The sequence below is a fragment of the Pristis pectinata genome, chromosome 1 (genome assembly GCF_009764475.1).
Source record: "Pristis pectinata isolate sPriPec2 chromosome 1, sPriPec2.1.pri, whole genome shotgun sequence".
Lineage (NCBI taxonomy): Eukaryota > Metazoa > Chordata > Chondrichthyes > Rhinopristiformes > Pristidae > Pristis > Pristis pectinata.
The window spans coordinates 136,114,602-136,132,764 of record NC_067405.1 but is presented as its reverse complement, the minus strand read 5'-3'; the positions used below and the strand labels follow the sequence as shown (position 1 = coordinate 136,132,764).

At 40.2% G+C, this 18,163-nt stretch overlaps 1 protein-coding gene across 5 annotated transcripts in view; it reads right to left on the bottom strand.

Moving 5' to 3' along the window:
- Nucleotides 1–18,163, bottom strand: part of arel1 (apoptosis resistant E3 ubiquitin protein ligase 1) — a 71,842-nt gene that overhangs the window by 19,810 nt on the left and 33,869 nt on the right. For all 5 annotated transcript variants that reach the window (XM_052012738.1, XM_052012765.1, XM_052012750.1 and 2 more), the window contains 4 exons: nucleotides 4,372–4,449; nucleotides 3,527–3,668; nucleotides 2,413–2,534; nucleotides 2,034–2,109 (listed from right to left, as the gene is read on the bottom strand). In XM_052012738.1, coding sequence (XP_051868698.1) covers nucleotides 2,034–2,109; nucleotides 2,413–2,534; nucleotides 3,527–3,668; nucleotides 4,372–4,449 — 418 coding nt within the window. The remainder of the gene's footprint in view (nucleotides 1–2,033; nucleotides 2,110–2,412; nucleotides 2,535–3,526; nucleotides 3,669–4,371; nucleotides 4,450–18,163) is intronic.

Below are 18,163 nucleotides of genomic sequence, written 5' to 3'. Positions count from 1 at the left end.
CAATTCTGTGATCTTGTCTCAAAATAATTTTTAGAGTCGCTATGTGATGGATGTGGTGACAACAGTGTTACGGACTCAGTGAAAGTCCCTTTAAGATAGAGAGTGTGTGTGTATGTGTGTGTGGGGCATGCTTACGTCAATAGAAGATAAAGGACGTAATGACGTTGTTGAAGAAGTAAGAAGAAGAAGGAGAGAGAGAGAGAGAAGGGAGAGAGACACCAGCCTGCTTGTTTTCTCTATCGATGGATGAGAAACAATAACTGTGTTCGCCATAGAAATCCATGTATGGAAGTTGGAAGTAATCCGGTGGAGTTCACTTTGTTGCTGACCTGTAGAAGGAAACAGGTATTTGTGTGTGGACGACCACGATTCAGATGCTTTTCGGGGTGAGGAAGTCACTACCGAGTAAACACTGGAGTGTCGTTTGGGTTCCATCGTGGAACATTTGGATTTCGTATTTACTCTCTCTATGTTCTCTACATCTACGTCTTATCTTCTGACAACGGTGGTTGTTGAAGAAGCCCTTGCTCATGTTTCACCTTATGGCTTGCGGAACTGAACTTTAAGAACCATTCCGGAACTGGGAGTTTTGGACTTTGTCACACACACACACGACGAGTTTAGTTTTGGGGTTAACGTTCGAGGTTTAACATTTTTGAATTCTAACATACTAACATTTTTACTTTTATTTTATGTATTATCATAAGTAGTGATTAATAAAATAGTTTTTAACACTAAATCATGCTCAGTGTGTTTCTTTTGTTGCTGGTTCGTGACAACAGTACGTGGTTAATTTCAGGAAACATCAAAAGCAATGGTTAGAAGAACTTTGAATATCACAAAGACATCTGTGATTAAGGTGAAATTTAAATTGGTTTCTGTGTGGAAGACAGTTGCTGAGGGGAAAGATGTGGCTGTGAAAGCAAATTTTAGCAGATATACAAAAACTTGAGAAAGGAAATAGATAACAATGACAATGAGCACATAGATCAGATCTTGCACAATGGGTTCTCTTTAGCACTTCCTGCAGTAGCGTCTTAACTATTAAAAATAATTATAATACACAAGATGTGGTCAGTCCAGCTTCATCATATATTCTTTAGACATAGATTCTACTGGTTGTGCTGTACCTTAGTTATTTGCTATTCTGCATTAGCTGAACATGGTTTGGCTATGTGTCTACTCAATTAATTCATGGCTATTTCTTAGCTACTTCAACACAATTCATTGTGACACACCATGCTTCCTTAATCTGGTTAAACAGAGATGAAAACAAAAATTAGAAAAAAAGATGGCACAATGCTCTCACTGAATCAGACTAAATGGCACAGCAGACACAAGGGGCCAAATGGCCCAGCCCTCCATTTGCTTCTTACATTCTTACGCATTGGTGTAGACACTAGATCATATGAAGGCCAGATGCTGACACAAGGAGGGAATAATAATTAAAAAATCAGCTGGTCTATGTGCATTTCCTATCTGATAGTTATATAGCAGCTTTGATGAAGGTCCAATAGCATATTGTCCCAAGGCTCTCAGGGGAAGATCATGCATGGAGATTACAGAAGAGGGACAAGCACAGCTACTAGTACACATCAGCAACAATGGAATATAATTTGCATCTTGATCCATAATTAAAAATCTTGACCCATGAAACTAATGTGATTGACTCTTAACTGCCTCCACAATTCATGGATACTTAGGGCAGATAACAAATTCCAAACTGTAGTGTCACTGGCAATGGATAAAGCATAAAAATGCTGTTTCCTTTATTGAAATGAATGAAACTGTTAATTTATGCTGTTTGGTGATGAACAAGAATACAGTCACACATTTTGGGAATAAGTCCCGAGGGAAGTGACTGAAAAAAGGCAAAGATTCCAAGACAAATTCCTCACCACCGAAACAAAACTTATCAAGCTCACAGTCATATCAATTTTTCATTAAAGTCTACATTTATCAATGTTACCTAATTAGATTCTACATTTAACCACAAACCACTTTTGGAAGAGTTTTTACTCTTTAATACTGACCTTCCTCATCCTGGAAAATAATCTCGAAATTCTTGCTCCAATCAGAGGCTGAGAAATTTCGTGTGGCTTTCATGGACTAGTGAGACATAGAAATTTAAAAGTGAATTTACAGACAAAGTTACTCAGAATTGCTATCAAAATCTTTATTTATCGACATACTAAAATTTGATGTTGTATCTTAAAATAAATTCCAAAGTTACAATGCTTTACAGTCAAATGAATGATTTAAGTTAAACAGATGAATATAAAATATATCCCACTATTGGGAATTTCAGTGAAAAAGACCTTGAAGGACAGTTGGAGATACTACTCTAAGTAGTGATCTATTGACTATTAGAAAACATAGACTGTCAGTAAACCAAATGTGCACTAAACCCACCGACTCAAGGAGATTGTGGCGGCTGACTTTAAGTACAATCTTTGTATGTGGTCGTTTCACATGCATCTGACGGAGTTCCCGCTGAAAGAAATTCACTTTATCTTGGAATGTTTCAGAACCCCCTGGAAAAAGAAGAGAGAAAATGCTTCTTTCTAATATCTATGCGGGCTAAGACAGAGGAACTATGATACCTAGGAGATTGGATTTATATTAAAATTAGCTGAGTTGATTCATCACAAAACAATAAACTCAAAAGTAAAGTGCCTTCAGTACCCCATATGGATTACATATCATATGCCACAGCACTTTAAGTAGAGAGGTCAAGCCTCAATTTAACTTCTCATCCCAAACTCATCAGTTCTGACAATACAGCATTCCCTTTGTGTTGCCTCAATTGCCAGCTTAGATTATCTGTTCAATTTCCTCCAGTTAGAATAAATAGCTGGGTCTCTTTGCACAATTAAAATGTCAAATTACATGGCGGATAATAATTTCCAATGGCTGATTACAATATACGGCACAAACATGTCATGGATCACAGTTGCTGATTGTATAAAAAATATTAAATGTCAAAAGCAACTCTACAGGAGTTATTTGATACCTAGTATACTTATGTAGAAGGGTGGGATTGAATTGTAGTGACGGAAGACAGCTGAAACACAGAAAGGAAGTAAATGCAGAGTGATCTAAGAAAACCAGACTTTTCTTTATATTAAAGCACTATTTTTCTCCTTTCTTTAAAATAGGCCTGTTATGGAGTAATCCTCAGGCAATGAGACAGGTAGTAACTTGATTCAGTCACATGAAGATGTGATAGACTGATCCAAAAAAACTTGGCTGCCAATTTTTCTTCTCATTTGCACCCTAGTAAGTGGCCAGTGTCCACTTGGCAGCTCTTCTGAGCCCTCTCTTGCCTGAGCTGAAGACATGGGCGATTTGCCGCTCAAAAATCAGGGGACCAAATTCTCATCCAAGTCATACTTGGCAGAGTTTTGACACTCATGTTCCCTCTTTAGCTGTCAGATTCAATTTTCCCTAAAAGTTAACAGCAATGCTCCCTTTCTGTCCCTCGACACCTATTCACCGATAAAACACAGAAGTTTTCCATCCTTACCAATGTTGTTATGCAAGAAACGGATAAATGTTGCTGCCATGATGTTTCTCTCTTTGCAACTAAGTTCCACAGGAGGTTGTATGCCATCATCCACCACTAGTGTTAGGAACTTATGCACTGGGTCTAGACCATGGTAGTAAAACTGAGAAGACAAAGGCACTATTTTACATATTTTCCACCAATTTGCCCTCCACCTCTAATCTTTTGAAACTCATTCTGTGATTGTATTGCTAGATTGCCTGCTTTGCACCCAAGCATCTTCATTAAATGCCTGGATTGTGACAGACATTTTGGCTTGTAGTGGGGAATGAAAAAAAATAAGATTCACAGCTGAATCCAACCCTGTCTTCATGGATCAACACACACAAAATGCTGGAGGAACTCAGCAAATCAGGCAGCATCTATGGAAGGTAATGAAGAGTCGAAGTTTCCAGCCGAGATCCTTCATCAGGCTTCTGATCAAGGGTCTTGGCTCGAAATATCCACTGGTCATTTCTCGCCATAGATGCTGCCTGACCTACTGAGTTCCTCCAGTATTTTGTGTGTTGCTCCAGATTTCCAGCAACTGCAGTCTCTCTTGTGTCTGTCTTCATGGATGCCAAAAGTAGCTCACTAGACTGCAAGGAGGATTGATAACCCCAGCTAATTCTTCATGTGCATTGGTGACAGAGACCAACTGTAGAATATTCATGGTACCCCAACTGAAATAAGTTAACTCTTAGCAATTTTATATCAGATACATCTTGCCAAAATAAATATGAAACATGCTACATGGTGCACCTATCCATTCTGCCATTTCCTCCCACCACAATTCCCAGAAATTGATGCCCAGAATTCAGACCCACCTTTGTTCCTGGACATACTCTGAAAGTGAAAAGTCTCCATGGAATGATCTTCAGGTAAAATTCCTTCACCGAGAATTGCTGGAAAACAAATATTCTGTTCACTGTTCAGTTTATACCATTTGCCAAGTAAGTTGCTGTTAATTGCTTAAAATTTTATGTTTTAAATGTATTTTAGAGATGGAGGAGAAATGAGAGAAATACCATCAGGTTCTACATCAAGTGCTTTGAGTAGTATTGTAAACTTGGCTAAATCTATCAAATAGGGAGAAGAGATCATGAAATATATGCTCGCTGCCCTCTTAGTTAAAGGAAGTAGCAGAAAAAATAATCAAATGGCCAGGATTCCTGCAACACAGACACTTCTTACATATATGATCATGACAGGTTCAGGTCCAATTGCAATGAGATAGCTTCCTGATGAGATAAATGGCCAGAATGATAAGTTACCCAAGAGTAGCTAGCAACCTTGTAAGTATACTCTAATGAGAATGAATCCTGCACCGTTCAGCAATAGGGCTTAGCATTATTGATAAGTTCTACATTTTGTTTCAAACTAAATTTAAATTCCCCACATCTCCAGACCGTTAGCCCAGGTCTCTGGTTTACACTGATTTAATCGCTGGATCAGTCATACAAACATTGTGAAGGCAAAAGCAGGTCAGAAGCTGGGTATCCTACGGTGAGCAATTTATCTCCTGACTTCCCGATACGTTAGTTGCAACAACACTCAAGGAGCTCAACAATTCCAGCATAAAGCAGTCCACTTGACTAGCACACCATCCACCATAGTAAACATATACTCCTTCCATCACTGTCACACTGTGGTCTCTTTCCAAATCCATGATATCTATCATGTATAAGATCAAGGGCAGCAGGCCAATGGAAGAACACACACACAAATTAAACTACAGCAGTGATTTAAACAAGCAGCTCCCACCACCCTCTCAAGGATCAATATTAAACACTGGCGATGAGACCCACACCACAGATATAAATAAGAATGAACTGCAAAGATAAAAGTCTTGTCTTCCTAGCACCCAGAAGAACAGGAAGCGTCTTTGAAAACTGTTCATTAAATGTGCACGTAAATGTATTCATTGTATTGAATATGGACAGTCCCTTTTTATTCTGCTTAATTTATGACATATTATTCTAGTTTTATTATTCCAAAATAGTTAACCTCAAAATTATGCTCTGTAAACACAGTGTAGGGCATATCCTGCTATGCAGTAGACCCTCTGGGTTGAAGTTGACATGCTTTCACCCTTGTTCTGTAGGTACTGAGGTGGCTGTTGAGACCATTGAGGGATCTACAGGCTCTGCCACAGGTGGGCAGGAGGTGCTTGGTAGCAGAACATAGAACAGTACTGCACAGAACAGGCCCTTTGGCCCACAATGTTATGCTGTCATAGCTAATCCCTCCTACCTACAGAGTGCTCATATCCCTCCATTTTCCTCTCATTCATGTGCCCATCTAAGCCCCTCTTAAAAGCCCCTGAAGAATTTGCCTCCACCACCCTATCAGGCAACACATTCCAGGCATCCACCACCCTCTGAGTAAAAAACATACCCCTCATGTCTCTTCTGAACCTACCCCCTCTGACCTTAAATGCATGCACACAAAATGCTGGAGGAACTCAGCAGGTCAGGCAGCATCAATGGAGAGAAATAAACAGGCGACGTTTCTAGTCGAGACCCTTCACCAGGACTGGAAAGGAAGAGGGTAGATGCCGGAATAAGGTCGGGGAGGGGGCAGGTGATAGGGGAGTCCAAGTGAGAGGGGGCAAGTAGGAGGGGCGGGGGAAGGGGTAAATGTAAGAAGCTGAGTGGTGATAGGTAGCAGAGGCAAAGGACTGAAGAAGGAAGAATCTGGTAAGAGAGTACAGTGGACCACGGAATAAAGGGAAGGTGGGGAATAGATAGGCAGGTCATGAAGGCAGGGGAAAGGATGGGCTGGTCATGAGGGCAGGGGGAAGGGGAAAGACAAGGGGGGAGGGGACCATGGGAATGAGGGAAGACAAAGGAGAAAAAAAAAGGGGGACGAGAAGGGGGAGGGGTGGGAAGATAGAGAAATTGACGTTAAGGCCATCAGGTTGGAGATTACCAAGACAAAATATGAGGTGTTGTTCCTCCAACCCACGTGTGGGAGTGGGATGTGGAATTGAAGTAGATGGCCACCAGGAGATCCTTGCTTTGTGGTGGACGAACGAAGTTGCTCGATGAAGCGGTCACCCAACCTGTGTCGGGTGTCACTGATGTAAAGGAGGCTGCACCGGGAGCACCAGATGCAATAAATGACATCCTCTGATTCATAAGTGAAGCACTGCCTCACTTGGAAGGACTGTGTAGAGCCCTGAATGGTAGTGAGTGGGGCTCACTGGTTGCCAAGACAATTCAGATAGTCAAATGTAATATCTGCACTCCATGAGGGCTTGAATTGGCAAGGACAGAGCCTTAGCTCACTGGTCACTCCGCCTAAACTCACTGGTCACCTGCCTTTGAAGTCTATCTCCAGGGAATCTTCTGGCAGGAGGCCTGTTCCCAGCTGAGTGAAGAGGCCCAGTGACCGCTGCAAGTGCAAGTGTCAGGTTCAGCTACCCGGATTACCTTTACAGCTACTGAGACCCTCCCACCAGTGTTTAAACTAAATGTTCAAACAGCATGGAAGAAATTAAAAACACTACTTTAAAAGATGAAATTTAAAGCACTCAAAACATTTGCACACAATTAAAACAATTATTTTTAAATGTACTGAAACTAATTCAAGTACAAAAGGTAGTTAAATTCTCCTTAACAACCCACCCCCACAATTATTTCTTTTCATTGATTTTAATTAACTCATTATACTTGCAGATTAAACTGGCTCAGTAGGCAGAATAAGTGCTGGGAAACAGGAGGACGCCTGCCTTCCATCCTTGTCTCCACAAAGTTCACCCACAGAGCAGCTGTGCTGTGCATTGGGCTTTAAAGTCAACACCAAAACACAGATGCCCCAAGAATAGCTCTCAACTAGAATGGAAAACTGTACTTCAGCCAGTGTCTAGGAATCCTGAACTGCCAGTTAAGTACCACAGAAAGCATCCTATCCGATGCATCACGGCTTGGTATGGCAACCATTCTGCCTGTGACCACAAAAAATTGCAGAGTTGTGAACATGACCCACCCTATCACAAAAACCAGCCTCTTCTCCATTGACTCTGTCTACACTTCCCACTGCCTTGAGAAAGAAGCCAACATAATCAAAGACCTCTCCCACTCCAGTCATTCCCTCTTCTCTCCCCTTCCATCAGGTAGAAAAGCCTGAAAACATGTACCACACAGTCTCTATCTTGCTGATACAAGACTCTTGAATGGATCTCTTGTATGATAAATATAAACTCTTGATCTCTCAATCTACCTCATCATGGCCCTTGCACCTTATTTGTCAACCTGCATTGTACTTTCTCTATATCTGCAACACTATATTCTACATTCTGTTATTGCTTTTCCTTTTGTACTATCTCGATGTACTTACGTTTGGAATGATTTGTCTGGATGGCACGCAAACAAAAGCTTTGCACCATATCTCAGTACATGTGACAACAATAAACCAATTAAAAGTTGGATGATCCAAGCAGATCTGCATATTGTAAGCTGAAGATCAGGGCTATTATTCCTCATACTAAGCACACTAGAGTACTGTATTAAAATTACTACAGATTTAGATGGGGAAGTCCCATGCCTCCTAGGCACAGCTATAAAATTTAAATTCTCCACTAATGTCACGCAAAATCAGGTTTTGGAAAATGGTCAGGAATTCCACACCATCGGAACACTGCTCATTTTGCATCCCAATGTAGTTTAAAAGCCAGTAGTGGTGAAAATGCTCTCAGAAAGATGTGAACAATTTAAAGACTAATTCTTGATATGGAGCCATCATATTTTATATCCTACTTTGCTAGTAAACATATCAAAAGTTACAGAAAGGACATAGTAATGTTAGGGAGATAACCAGATCTAAATAATTTTCTTTCCTGCTGGCACTTCGCTTTTTGAACCTTTGTGCAATTATTATAAATTAATCACATAGGATCAGTGAGTTTTCCAATGGACATCCCCAGCTCAGGTGTTTGGGTGAAAAGGAGCAATGAATGGACAACAAACAGGTCATGGTATCTACTTGGTAATAACTGTGCAGTGCCATTAATGAATAGGTGAACGCATCTTGACTGGGCAGGTTGGGGGGTCTCATTATTAAAAAGTAACTGAATTGGCAAATGTAGCAAAACTGCTTAGAGGAATGCCTAACAAAGCAATTAGATGCTTTCTCAGGATATTAGGTTTCCAATAGCACTGCATTGCAGATAATACATAAAGGTGATCAACAGTTTGGCCACACACCCAGAAATAGGTCATCAAGCGTATATGCAGGCTTTCTGCACACTGAACTGCCCTGACTATGTGGATCATTTTCAGATGGTTTTGATCACCAGAGAACCAGAGGCAGAACTGTATTATTTGCTGCACCTGTAACTACCAGGAAGAATAGACCTGGAACATGCATTGATAGCAAATGATAGCCATGCTTTGACTATGGTATAGGAAACTTGGAAAGTTACATTTCAATCGCCACAAGAATCCTACAATCCTGAGAAACAGACACCAAAAGTGGGATCAAATCATCTGCTGAAAATGTCTTTAATTTGGAGGTTTTTTTGCCTACATTACCATTCATATCACTAGTTTCACAACCCTTCGGTCTGTTAATAATGACTTTTGACTTGATCAAGAATTGGAAATTTGTGTTGCTCACCACCCTGTCCATGTCAATCCATGTTAAATGCTTCCTTATCTTCAAATTTCACTAACGCGCAACTTTACAGCCTCAGAACTTATGCTTATCCAGGTCTGGACCTGACGAGTTAACCTTAGAGAATTGGATGCACACTTCCAGATGGGTCTGTAAAGCTACGAACAGCCATCCAAGTATAAACCACTTCAATATTTTTCAACTTTTTCGTACTTGGTCTGGAAAAGCTTTTCAGATTAGTTTAAATTAATGTTGCTGGGAAATTAAATTCAATTCATATGTGGTGAACTCCTAGAAATACCCAAGTTATTTAGGATGTTTATTGTGACCCTTAGCTGGAGTACCAGATGGAATATTAAATAAAATTGTGTTTCTCCCTCAATTTTTAAGCAAATGAAATTGCCTATAACCTATTCATATCTCTAAGTCTGTATAGATTCCAATTATTGAGCACAGCACATGTCCTAGGGTAAACATCAAACCAACTCCACAGCCCCCTGGCCGGCGAAGGGATTTTGGATTTGTAGCATGTTCACTTCTTAGATGGTCACACTAGAAGTCCCACTTTTTAAAGTTTATAACAGTCAGAAGATAAGTAGCTACTCAATTACAGAACAAACTGCCAGAGGAAGTGGTATGGAACGAGCTGTCAGGGGAAGTGGTAATGGAACAGGCTGTCAGAGGAAGTGGTAGAGGCAGATACAATTACAACACTGAAATGGCATATTTGCAGGTATTTGGATAGGAAAGGAGTAGAGAGAAACAAAGGACTGCAGATGCTGGAATCTAGATGAAATACACTATGATTCTGGAGGAACTCATAAAGCCAGGCAGCATCCGTGGAGAAAAGCAGGCGGTCAACGTTTCGAGTCAGGACCCTTCTTCAGGAGTCTTTTGTCCACCTATCACTGCTCTGTTATTCCCTCCTATATATTGGGCTTCCCCTTTTCCTATCTTCAGTCCTGAAGAAGGGTCCTGACCCGAAACGTTGACCGCCTGCTTTTCTCCATGGACGCTGCCTGGCCTGCTGAGTTCCTCCAGCATCATGGTGTTTTTCTTCAAGGAGTAGAGGGAAATGGGAGTAATTCAGGCAAATGAGATTAGCGCAGATGAGCATCACAGTCGACGTGGACGAGTTGGGCTCATTTCTGTGCTGTACAACTCTATGACTCTATAAAAGTCCATCTCACAAATAGCTTATGAAGTTACTTTTTATGTTACAAAGAACAGAAAACAGACAAAATTTGCTGCAAAAGTGGTTTTTGTGCATTCATATATTGCATGTGCAAGAACCCACTCATTGTTTTGCAAATTTAATTCCCACTGGAATCATTATCAGTTTTCCAGAAGACAGGAAAATGCACCTTGGCATGTGAATGTTCATGTTACTTACACATGCATTTCACGTGTTGGAGTGGGGCCTAAAATCGTGACCTACTGACTCAGAAGTGAGAATACTCAGTTGAGCCAAGGTAATACAACTGTTGAATAAACATCTTGAATTTCTCTCTCAATATCGACAGTAATTTAGTGCCCAGATGTTTAAAATATTTTAGGTCCAAGAATACTTGAATTTGCACACATGCAGTTCTTCCCATCACTCTGATGTGAGAAACAAAATGCTACTAAGAGGGGGTCCCAAAGTGGCCTAGCCTAATCAATTGTTAAATTGACAGGTTAGCACAGCCGAATGCTTTTCTACCTGGCCAAAAATTCACGAAGATTGTCTTCTATCCAAGACATAGGTCAGAGGGAACATATGGCAAGTAATTACTGCAAGACCCTAGATAAATGGAATGTTTCTTAATAGAACCCTGACATCAGTAGTTGGGAAACTGTTAATACCTATTATTAACTGTATGATGAGAGGAAGCATAGAAAATTACATTCTGATTAATTAATGTTAACATGATTTTATGAAATGTAAATTGTGTTTGACAACACAATTGTAGAGATTTGTATGGGTCTTACTGGCGTGGTAGATGAGGGGGAAATGAATAAATGTGACATATTAGAATTTTCCAGAGATATTACATAATGTGCCTTATAGTCAGTTATTAGACAATGGTCCGAGTTAAAATTTTTGCATGGCTGAGAATTTATAACCTGACAGCAAGTAGGGATTAGGAAGAAACAAATCATTTTTCAGGATGGTGGAGTGCTACTGCAAACACTAGTTGAGTCTGAGTTGCTTACAATCTATATTAATTACTTTGACAGGCAGACCAAGTACAACATAACCAAGTGTGGTAGCAACACAGCCATCAATGACGTAACCTGTAAAGAAAACGCAAGAAATATAAAGTTATAAGGCAACTGGGTGGCCCTTGGAGTACAATGTGGGGAAGTGTGGAATTAGCCATGTTGGGAGAAAGAATGGTCAGCAGAAAATCGTAACATGGGAGATTATTGGTATTCAAAGGTATAGTTAAGTGTACTGGCAAAATGAAGTTAGAAGTAATTCGTGAAGAGAATATATGATTCATGATTAGGCAAGCAGATAGCAGATGGAATGTAATATTTATACTAGAGGAGCATAATGAAGTATAAATGTTTTAGTATTTAACCTTGCTTTATAGATACAGGGCAGGCACAGTAGAGAGCAGGCACGGTAATGTAGCGGTTAGTGTAATGCTTTACAGCGCCAGCGACCCGGGTTTAATTCCCACCGCTGTCTGTAAGGAGTTTGTACGTTCTCCCCATGTCTGCGTGGGTTTCCTCCGGGTGCTCCGGTTTCCTCCCACATTCCAAAGACGTACGGGTTAGGAAGTTGTGGGCGTGCTATGTTGGCGCCAGAAGCGTGACAACACTTGCGGGCTGCCCCCGAACACTCTATGCAAAAAAAAATGCATTTCACTGTGTGTTGCGATGTACATGTGACTAATAAAAGATATTTTATCTAAACCAATATTAAATAGATCTTTGTGACAAGGTACAGAAAGCAACTTGGAATGCAAGTGGTATATTATCCTTTCTTGTAATTAGTTGCAGTATAAAAGTAAGGAAGTCTTGAACAGTAGGAAGGGAATCAAGCCATATGGCCCTTTGAACATGGCTGATCTTGCACCACAGCACCATTTTCCAGCACTATCTCTATATCACTTGACTCCCCTAATATTCAGAAATCTATCAATCTGTGTTTTGAACAAACACAATAACTAAGCCTCCACAGTCATCTGGTGTAAAGATTCAAAAGGTTCACCATCCTCTGAGTGAAACAAAAACCTCATCAGCTCAGTCCTAAACAGTCAACCCCTTATTCTCAAACTGTCCCCTCTGATCCTATATTCTTCAGTCAGGGGAAACATCCTCACTGTATCTAGCCTGTCAAGCCCTTTAAGAATTTAGTACATTTCAATGAGATCGCTCCTCCTTCTCGGCTCTAGAGAATGTATTCCTAGTCCATTCAGTCTCTTTTCATACAGTAATTCTACTGTTTGGATAAGTATATGAACAGAAAAGGTTTAGGGGAATACAGGCCAAACGCAGATAAAAGGGACTAGCTTAGCTGGGCACTTTCGTCAGCATGGACAAGCTGGGCTGAAGGGCCTGTTTCCATGCTGTATTACTCTATGACTGAAAACAGCCTGGCAAATCTTTGCTTCACTACCTCTACTGCAAGCTGCTCCCTGGGTTATGGATTGGTATTGGTATTGGTTTATTATTGTCACTTGTACCGAGGTACAATGAAAAGCTTGTCTTACAAACCGATCATACAGGTCAATTCATTACACAGTGCAGTTACATTGAATTAGTACAAAGTGCATGATGTAGTACAGGTAAAAACAGTAACAGTACAGAGTAAAGTGTCACAGCTACAGAGAAAGTGCAGTGCAATAAGGTGCAAGATCACAACAAGGTAGATCGTGAAGTCATAGTCCATCTCATTGTATAAAGGAACCGTTCAATAGTCTTATCACAGTGGGGTAGAAGCTGTCCTTAAGTCTGGTGGTACGTGCCCTCAGGCTCCTGTATCTTCTGCCCGATGGAAGAGGAGAGAAGAGAGAATGTCCCGGGTGGGTGAGGTCTTTGATTATGCTGGCTGCTACATCAAGACAACAAGAGGTAAAGACAGAGTCCAAGGAGGGGAGGCTGGTGTCCATGATGCGCTGGGCTGTGTCCCCAACTCTCTGCAGTTTCTTGCGGTCTTGGCAAGAGCAATTGCCGTACCAAGCCGCGATACATCCAGATAGGATGCTTTCTATGGTGCATCAGTAAAAGTTGGTGAGAGTCAAAGGGGACAAATCGAATTTCTTTAGCCTCCTGAGGAAGTAGAGGCGCTGGTGAGCTTTCTTGGCCATGGCATCTACGTGATTTGACCAGGACAGGCTGTTGGTGATGTTCACTCCCAGGAACTTGAAGCTCTCAACCCTCTCGACCTCAGCACCACTGATGTAGACAGGTGCATGTACACCACCCCCTTTCCTGAAGTCAATGAGCAGCTCTTTAGTTTTGTTGACATTGAGGGAAAGGTTGTTGTCATGACACCATTCCACTAAGCTCTCTATCTCCTTCCTGTACTCCGACTCATGACCTGACTAATGGAAATTGGACTTTAAAAATGCATGAGAGAATTTGCACATTTTTCAAGATAATAATAGTAAAAATAATAATAATAATGGGTTTCATGGTATTCATCAATGACTATACATTATATATTCCAGTAGTTTAATTATGGGTAGTGTTAGGGTGAATATTTGATGAAATGAAAGAAATATAGCAAGTGTATGTAGAGGAATACAATATGGGTAGTGATAGAAAATGGACGTTTCTGACGTGAAGAAATTGGCTTGCTGACATTTCTCAGGAGCAGAAGTCTTATGTAACCCTGCACAGCCTTTCATGACTAAAACCGTACACAATCCTCCAGCAATAACACACAAAAATGCTGGAGGAACTCAGCAGGTCAGGCAGCATCTATGGAGGGAAATGAACAGTCGCATTTCAGGCTGAGACCCTTCAGCAAGACTGGTTGCAAATCCCAGTCTTTCATCCCAGTCCAGAGGAAGGGTCTCAGCCTGAAATGTCAGCTGTTTATTTCCCCCTATAGATGCTGCCTGACCTGCTGAGTTCCTCCAGCATTTTTTGTGTGTTGCGCCAGACTTCCAGCATCTGCATTCTTTCTTGTGACACAGTACTCCAGATACAGTTCCACAAATGCCCGATACAATTGAAAAAAAAGACTCCTGTAATCAAACCATCTCATTATAAAGACAATTTGCCCTCCTAATCACTTACTGCAAACTACACAATGGCCTTCGGTGACTTTTGTAAGCACAACTAGCTCCCTCTAAACAGCAATGCTAACTAATCTCTCACCACTTAGCAAATACTTTGATTTTCTGTAATGTCATCCAATTTGATGCATATAATATTTTTTCCACATTGTATTCCTTCTGCCATGTTCTCACCTACTCACTGGCTTGTCCATATCCCTTTGAAGACTCTGTACTCACAATCCCACCTAGTTTATTATCTTGCTACAATAATAAGAAATTTTGGAAGACCATGCAAGGAATGCTGTGTAGTTTGGTCTCCTTACCCAAGGAAGGATATACGTGCCTTAAGAAGGGTTGCAAAGGATTACTAGATTAATCCTTGGAATGAAAAGGCTGTATGCTGATAGAATTAACAGACTGGCCTTGTGTTTTATAAAGTATGGTCTCAATGAAACATGTGAAAAGGTATAGAATGATTGACAGGACAAATGCTGACTTGTTGATTCTGGAACAGATGCAACTCATATAATATTAGGTGTATACACTTTTACGGATTGTAGCAAGTAATCAACAGCTCTGTGTATATTGCAAGAATGCTTAAGGAGAAGGTGTCAGAAAGCCTGTTGTTCTGTGATGCCACCTTATCTATCTGTAGGGGGCACGCAGCAGAGTGGGTGTCTACCTTCCAGTATTTTATAGAATATTGCTGATGTAGTATCACCTGTGGACAATCTAGGAGGGTCATAGTCTTGAACTACTTACTAAATGGCAGACTACTCCAGACTACTTACTGCACTCGGGAATAAAATTAGAAGCAATTTATTCAGAGAGTTGAGATTCGTTGGAATTCCAAAGGTCTATGGGTGTACATCAATGAAAAGATTCACGTGTAATCAATGATTTTTTTTGGTACTAAGTGAATTATACAATATGGAGTTAAGGCAAGAAAGTGGAGGTGATCTAACAATTCAGCTGTGACATTACGAAATGGCAAAGCAGGCTTGAGGGAATCTATAGTTTATTCCCACAATTATTTCTTATGTTACAGTGTACTTCGAGTCCCCAAGTCAAAAATATGCATCCTATATCTGACATGAAAATTTCAGACTGCTGAAGTTGACTATTATTGGTACTCTCTGCAAATTGATTGTGCAACAGGAAATGAATGTTATAGAATCCATTCACGTGTAGTTCCCACAATTATCTCCCAAAATACCTTTTCTGTCAATGGGTAGCAGTATTGGTACTGCTGGTTCACTCATTAAAGTACCATTAAAGATGTCCATGCAATACCATGTACTTCCTTCCCAAATAGAAGCTATGGGCCATTACTTCTTGCTGTAGTGCCATAGTCATAGACAGACACGGTATGGAAGCAGGCCCTTCAGCCCACTGTGTCTGCACCAACCATTAACCATCCATTTACACTAATCCTACATTAATCTTATCCTCTTTTTATTCTCCCTACATTCTCACCAACTCCCCCAATATTTACCACTATCAACACACTAGCGTCAATTTACACTAGCCAATTAACTTACCAACCTGAACATCTCTGGGACGTGGGAGGAAATCAGAGCACCTGGAGAAGATGAACAAGTCGGATATTCATTTGCACTCAGAACAGCAAGTGGATTTTGAAAATACCCAGATCCACCTAAACAGCTGTGACCATTCATGGAATGAATCTTCTGACTGGACCAGACACAATGTCATCCCAAACAAATGATCTTCTTTATTCATCAATCATTTCTGGTTTGTCAATCATTTCCACCCATAGATTTTTGGCTGCAAGGCACAATTATTTCCTATACAGCAAGAGTACCTAAAGAACATTGCTGTGTATACAATTCATGGAATGTTACTATTGAGTTAGTGTGTCTATTTCAGGATGACATATTGATAAAGTGCTTTTATCAGCCCAATTCATTGCAGCCATGACACATAACAATGTGGCAAAAGGAATCCTGTAAAACTATGCGCAGTGATACACGAGAACTATGAATTAAAACTTTAGTCTCAGCATTTTGGAGATTAGCTCTGACAATGTATCTGAGGAAAGTGCTTCTCTCTGAGCTGACAGGAATATTCCAAAGTATGTTTTTGTGCTGCAGGGCTTCACTCTATCCTGCTGGAGAAAAGCATAGTTCTCAGCACTTCTAAGAAAGTTATTTACCCCTTTGTTTAGCAAGCTGAATGCACTTATTGTGATTAAGAGGATGAGCATTTTTATATTATAAAAGATGTCTGAATTTTGTGCCATATGCAAATTTTTCAGACATCATGAGTAATGTGCCATCGGTGGGTAGTGAATGGAAATTCAGTTGAGTTTTGGTGCAAGCAATGCACTGTATAAATCAGTGCTTCAGCACAGATAAGATTGGATGCACAGGTGTATGCTCTGTACAGAGTATAAAATCTGTGCTTTTGCGACTTGCCTGCAAACTGAGGGCAAAGAACTGGTTAAACAACAGTGCATTTTTCTTTCTCACATGCTTGTGCTGGAAAGGACAGCCTTGCACAAGAATTTCTGGTCGTTTATCAACCATTATTAGAATGTGTTATCCTGTTAAACTTTAGGGAGCCCTGCAAAAATAAGCACAAAACTCCAGACCTGTTGAATTAACCAAAAGGATATTTGATACTCCAATGTCTGGCTAACCTAATCCTTCAGAGAGACTGAAGATCTTTTCTGAAACTTTTTGTGCCAAGAGATCTGATGAGGATCAAAGGATTTATTAGCTGGGAATATACAAATAGTGGCAATGATGAAGGTTCTCATATTGAGAAGGAACAGGAGACTAAGTGGGATATCACCTATCTGCTACATTACGATGTCATTTTCATTTCCATAGTCTGCATTCGGCTTCCCTAGAACCCTTCTCAGTTTTCCTCTCCAGGTTTTCTTGCCTGAATTGCTGCTTACTTCTCTTCTACTTATGTTTTCCCATGAAACAATGAAATGATACTAATACTGCTATGCTACAACAATAACTACATTTCAAAAGTACTTCTGGCTGAAAAATGCTTTGGGATGCATGGAGAAAATAAAAGGGCATTATATAACTGCAGATCTTTCATTTTATTTCTCTATTATAGCTTAAACTGAAAGCAGAGACAAGGAAAAAGCCACTAGCAGTTTAAATGCAAATATGAGATTGTGTGTAAAAACAAAGTGCTGGAAACACTCAGCAGATCAGGCAGCTTCCGTGGAATGAGAAGCAGAGTTAACATTTCAGGTCAAAGACCCTTTATGAGAACTTCATTTAAAAAGTGAATTAATTTGTATTTTTCATTTTAATAATAATGCTTTAATCAATTTACATAAAGTAATTATCTTTCATATGAATGAAGTTCTGATGAAGGGTGTTCAACCTGAAAGATTAATTCTCTTGCCTCTCTTTCCACAGATGCTGCCTGACCTACTGAATGTTTCCAATATGTTCTATTTTTTATTTCAGGTTTCCAGCATTGGCAGTTTGTTTGATTTTTATTTACTAAGAGATCTTATATCTAGCTTCAAATATCCAACTATTTGAATGCAATCTAAAGGTGTGCAAGACTACATTCTGCCCAACTGCTAGAGTGCAGAGACCAGAAGAGATATTGAAGAAACCTGCTTTAAAACACCATTCATGAAAATGGAAGGAAGTGAAAATGGAAGGAACTGGAATCAGCACCATGGTTTGCCTCCGAATTAAGTCAAAAAGTATCTTGCCAAGAGATTACAACTATTAACATCTATACTATGGTCACATAGCACCTTGTGAGAACCATCTTCTTG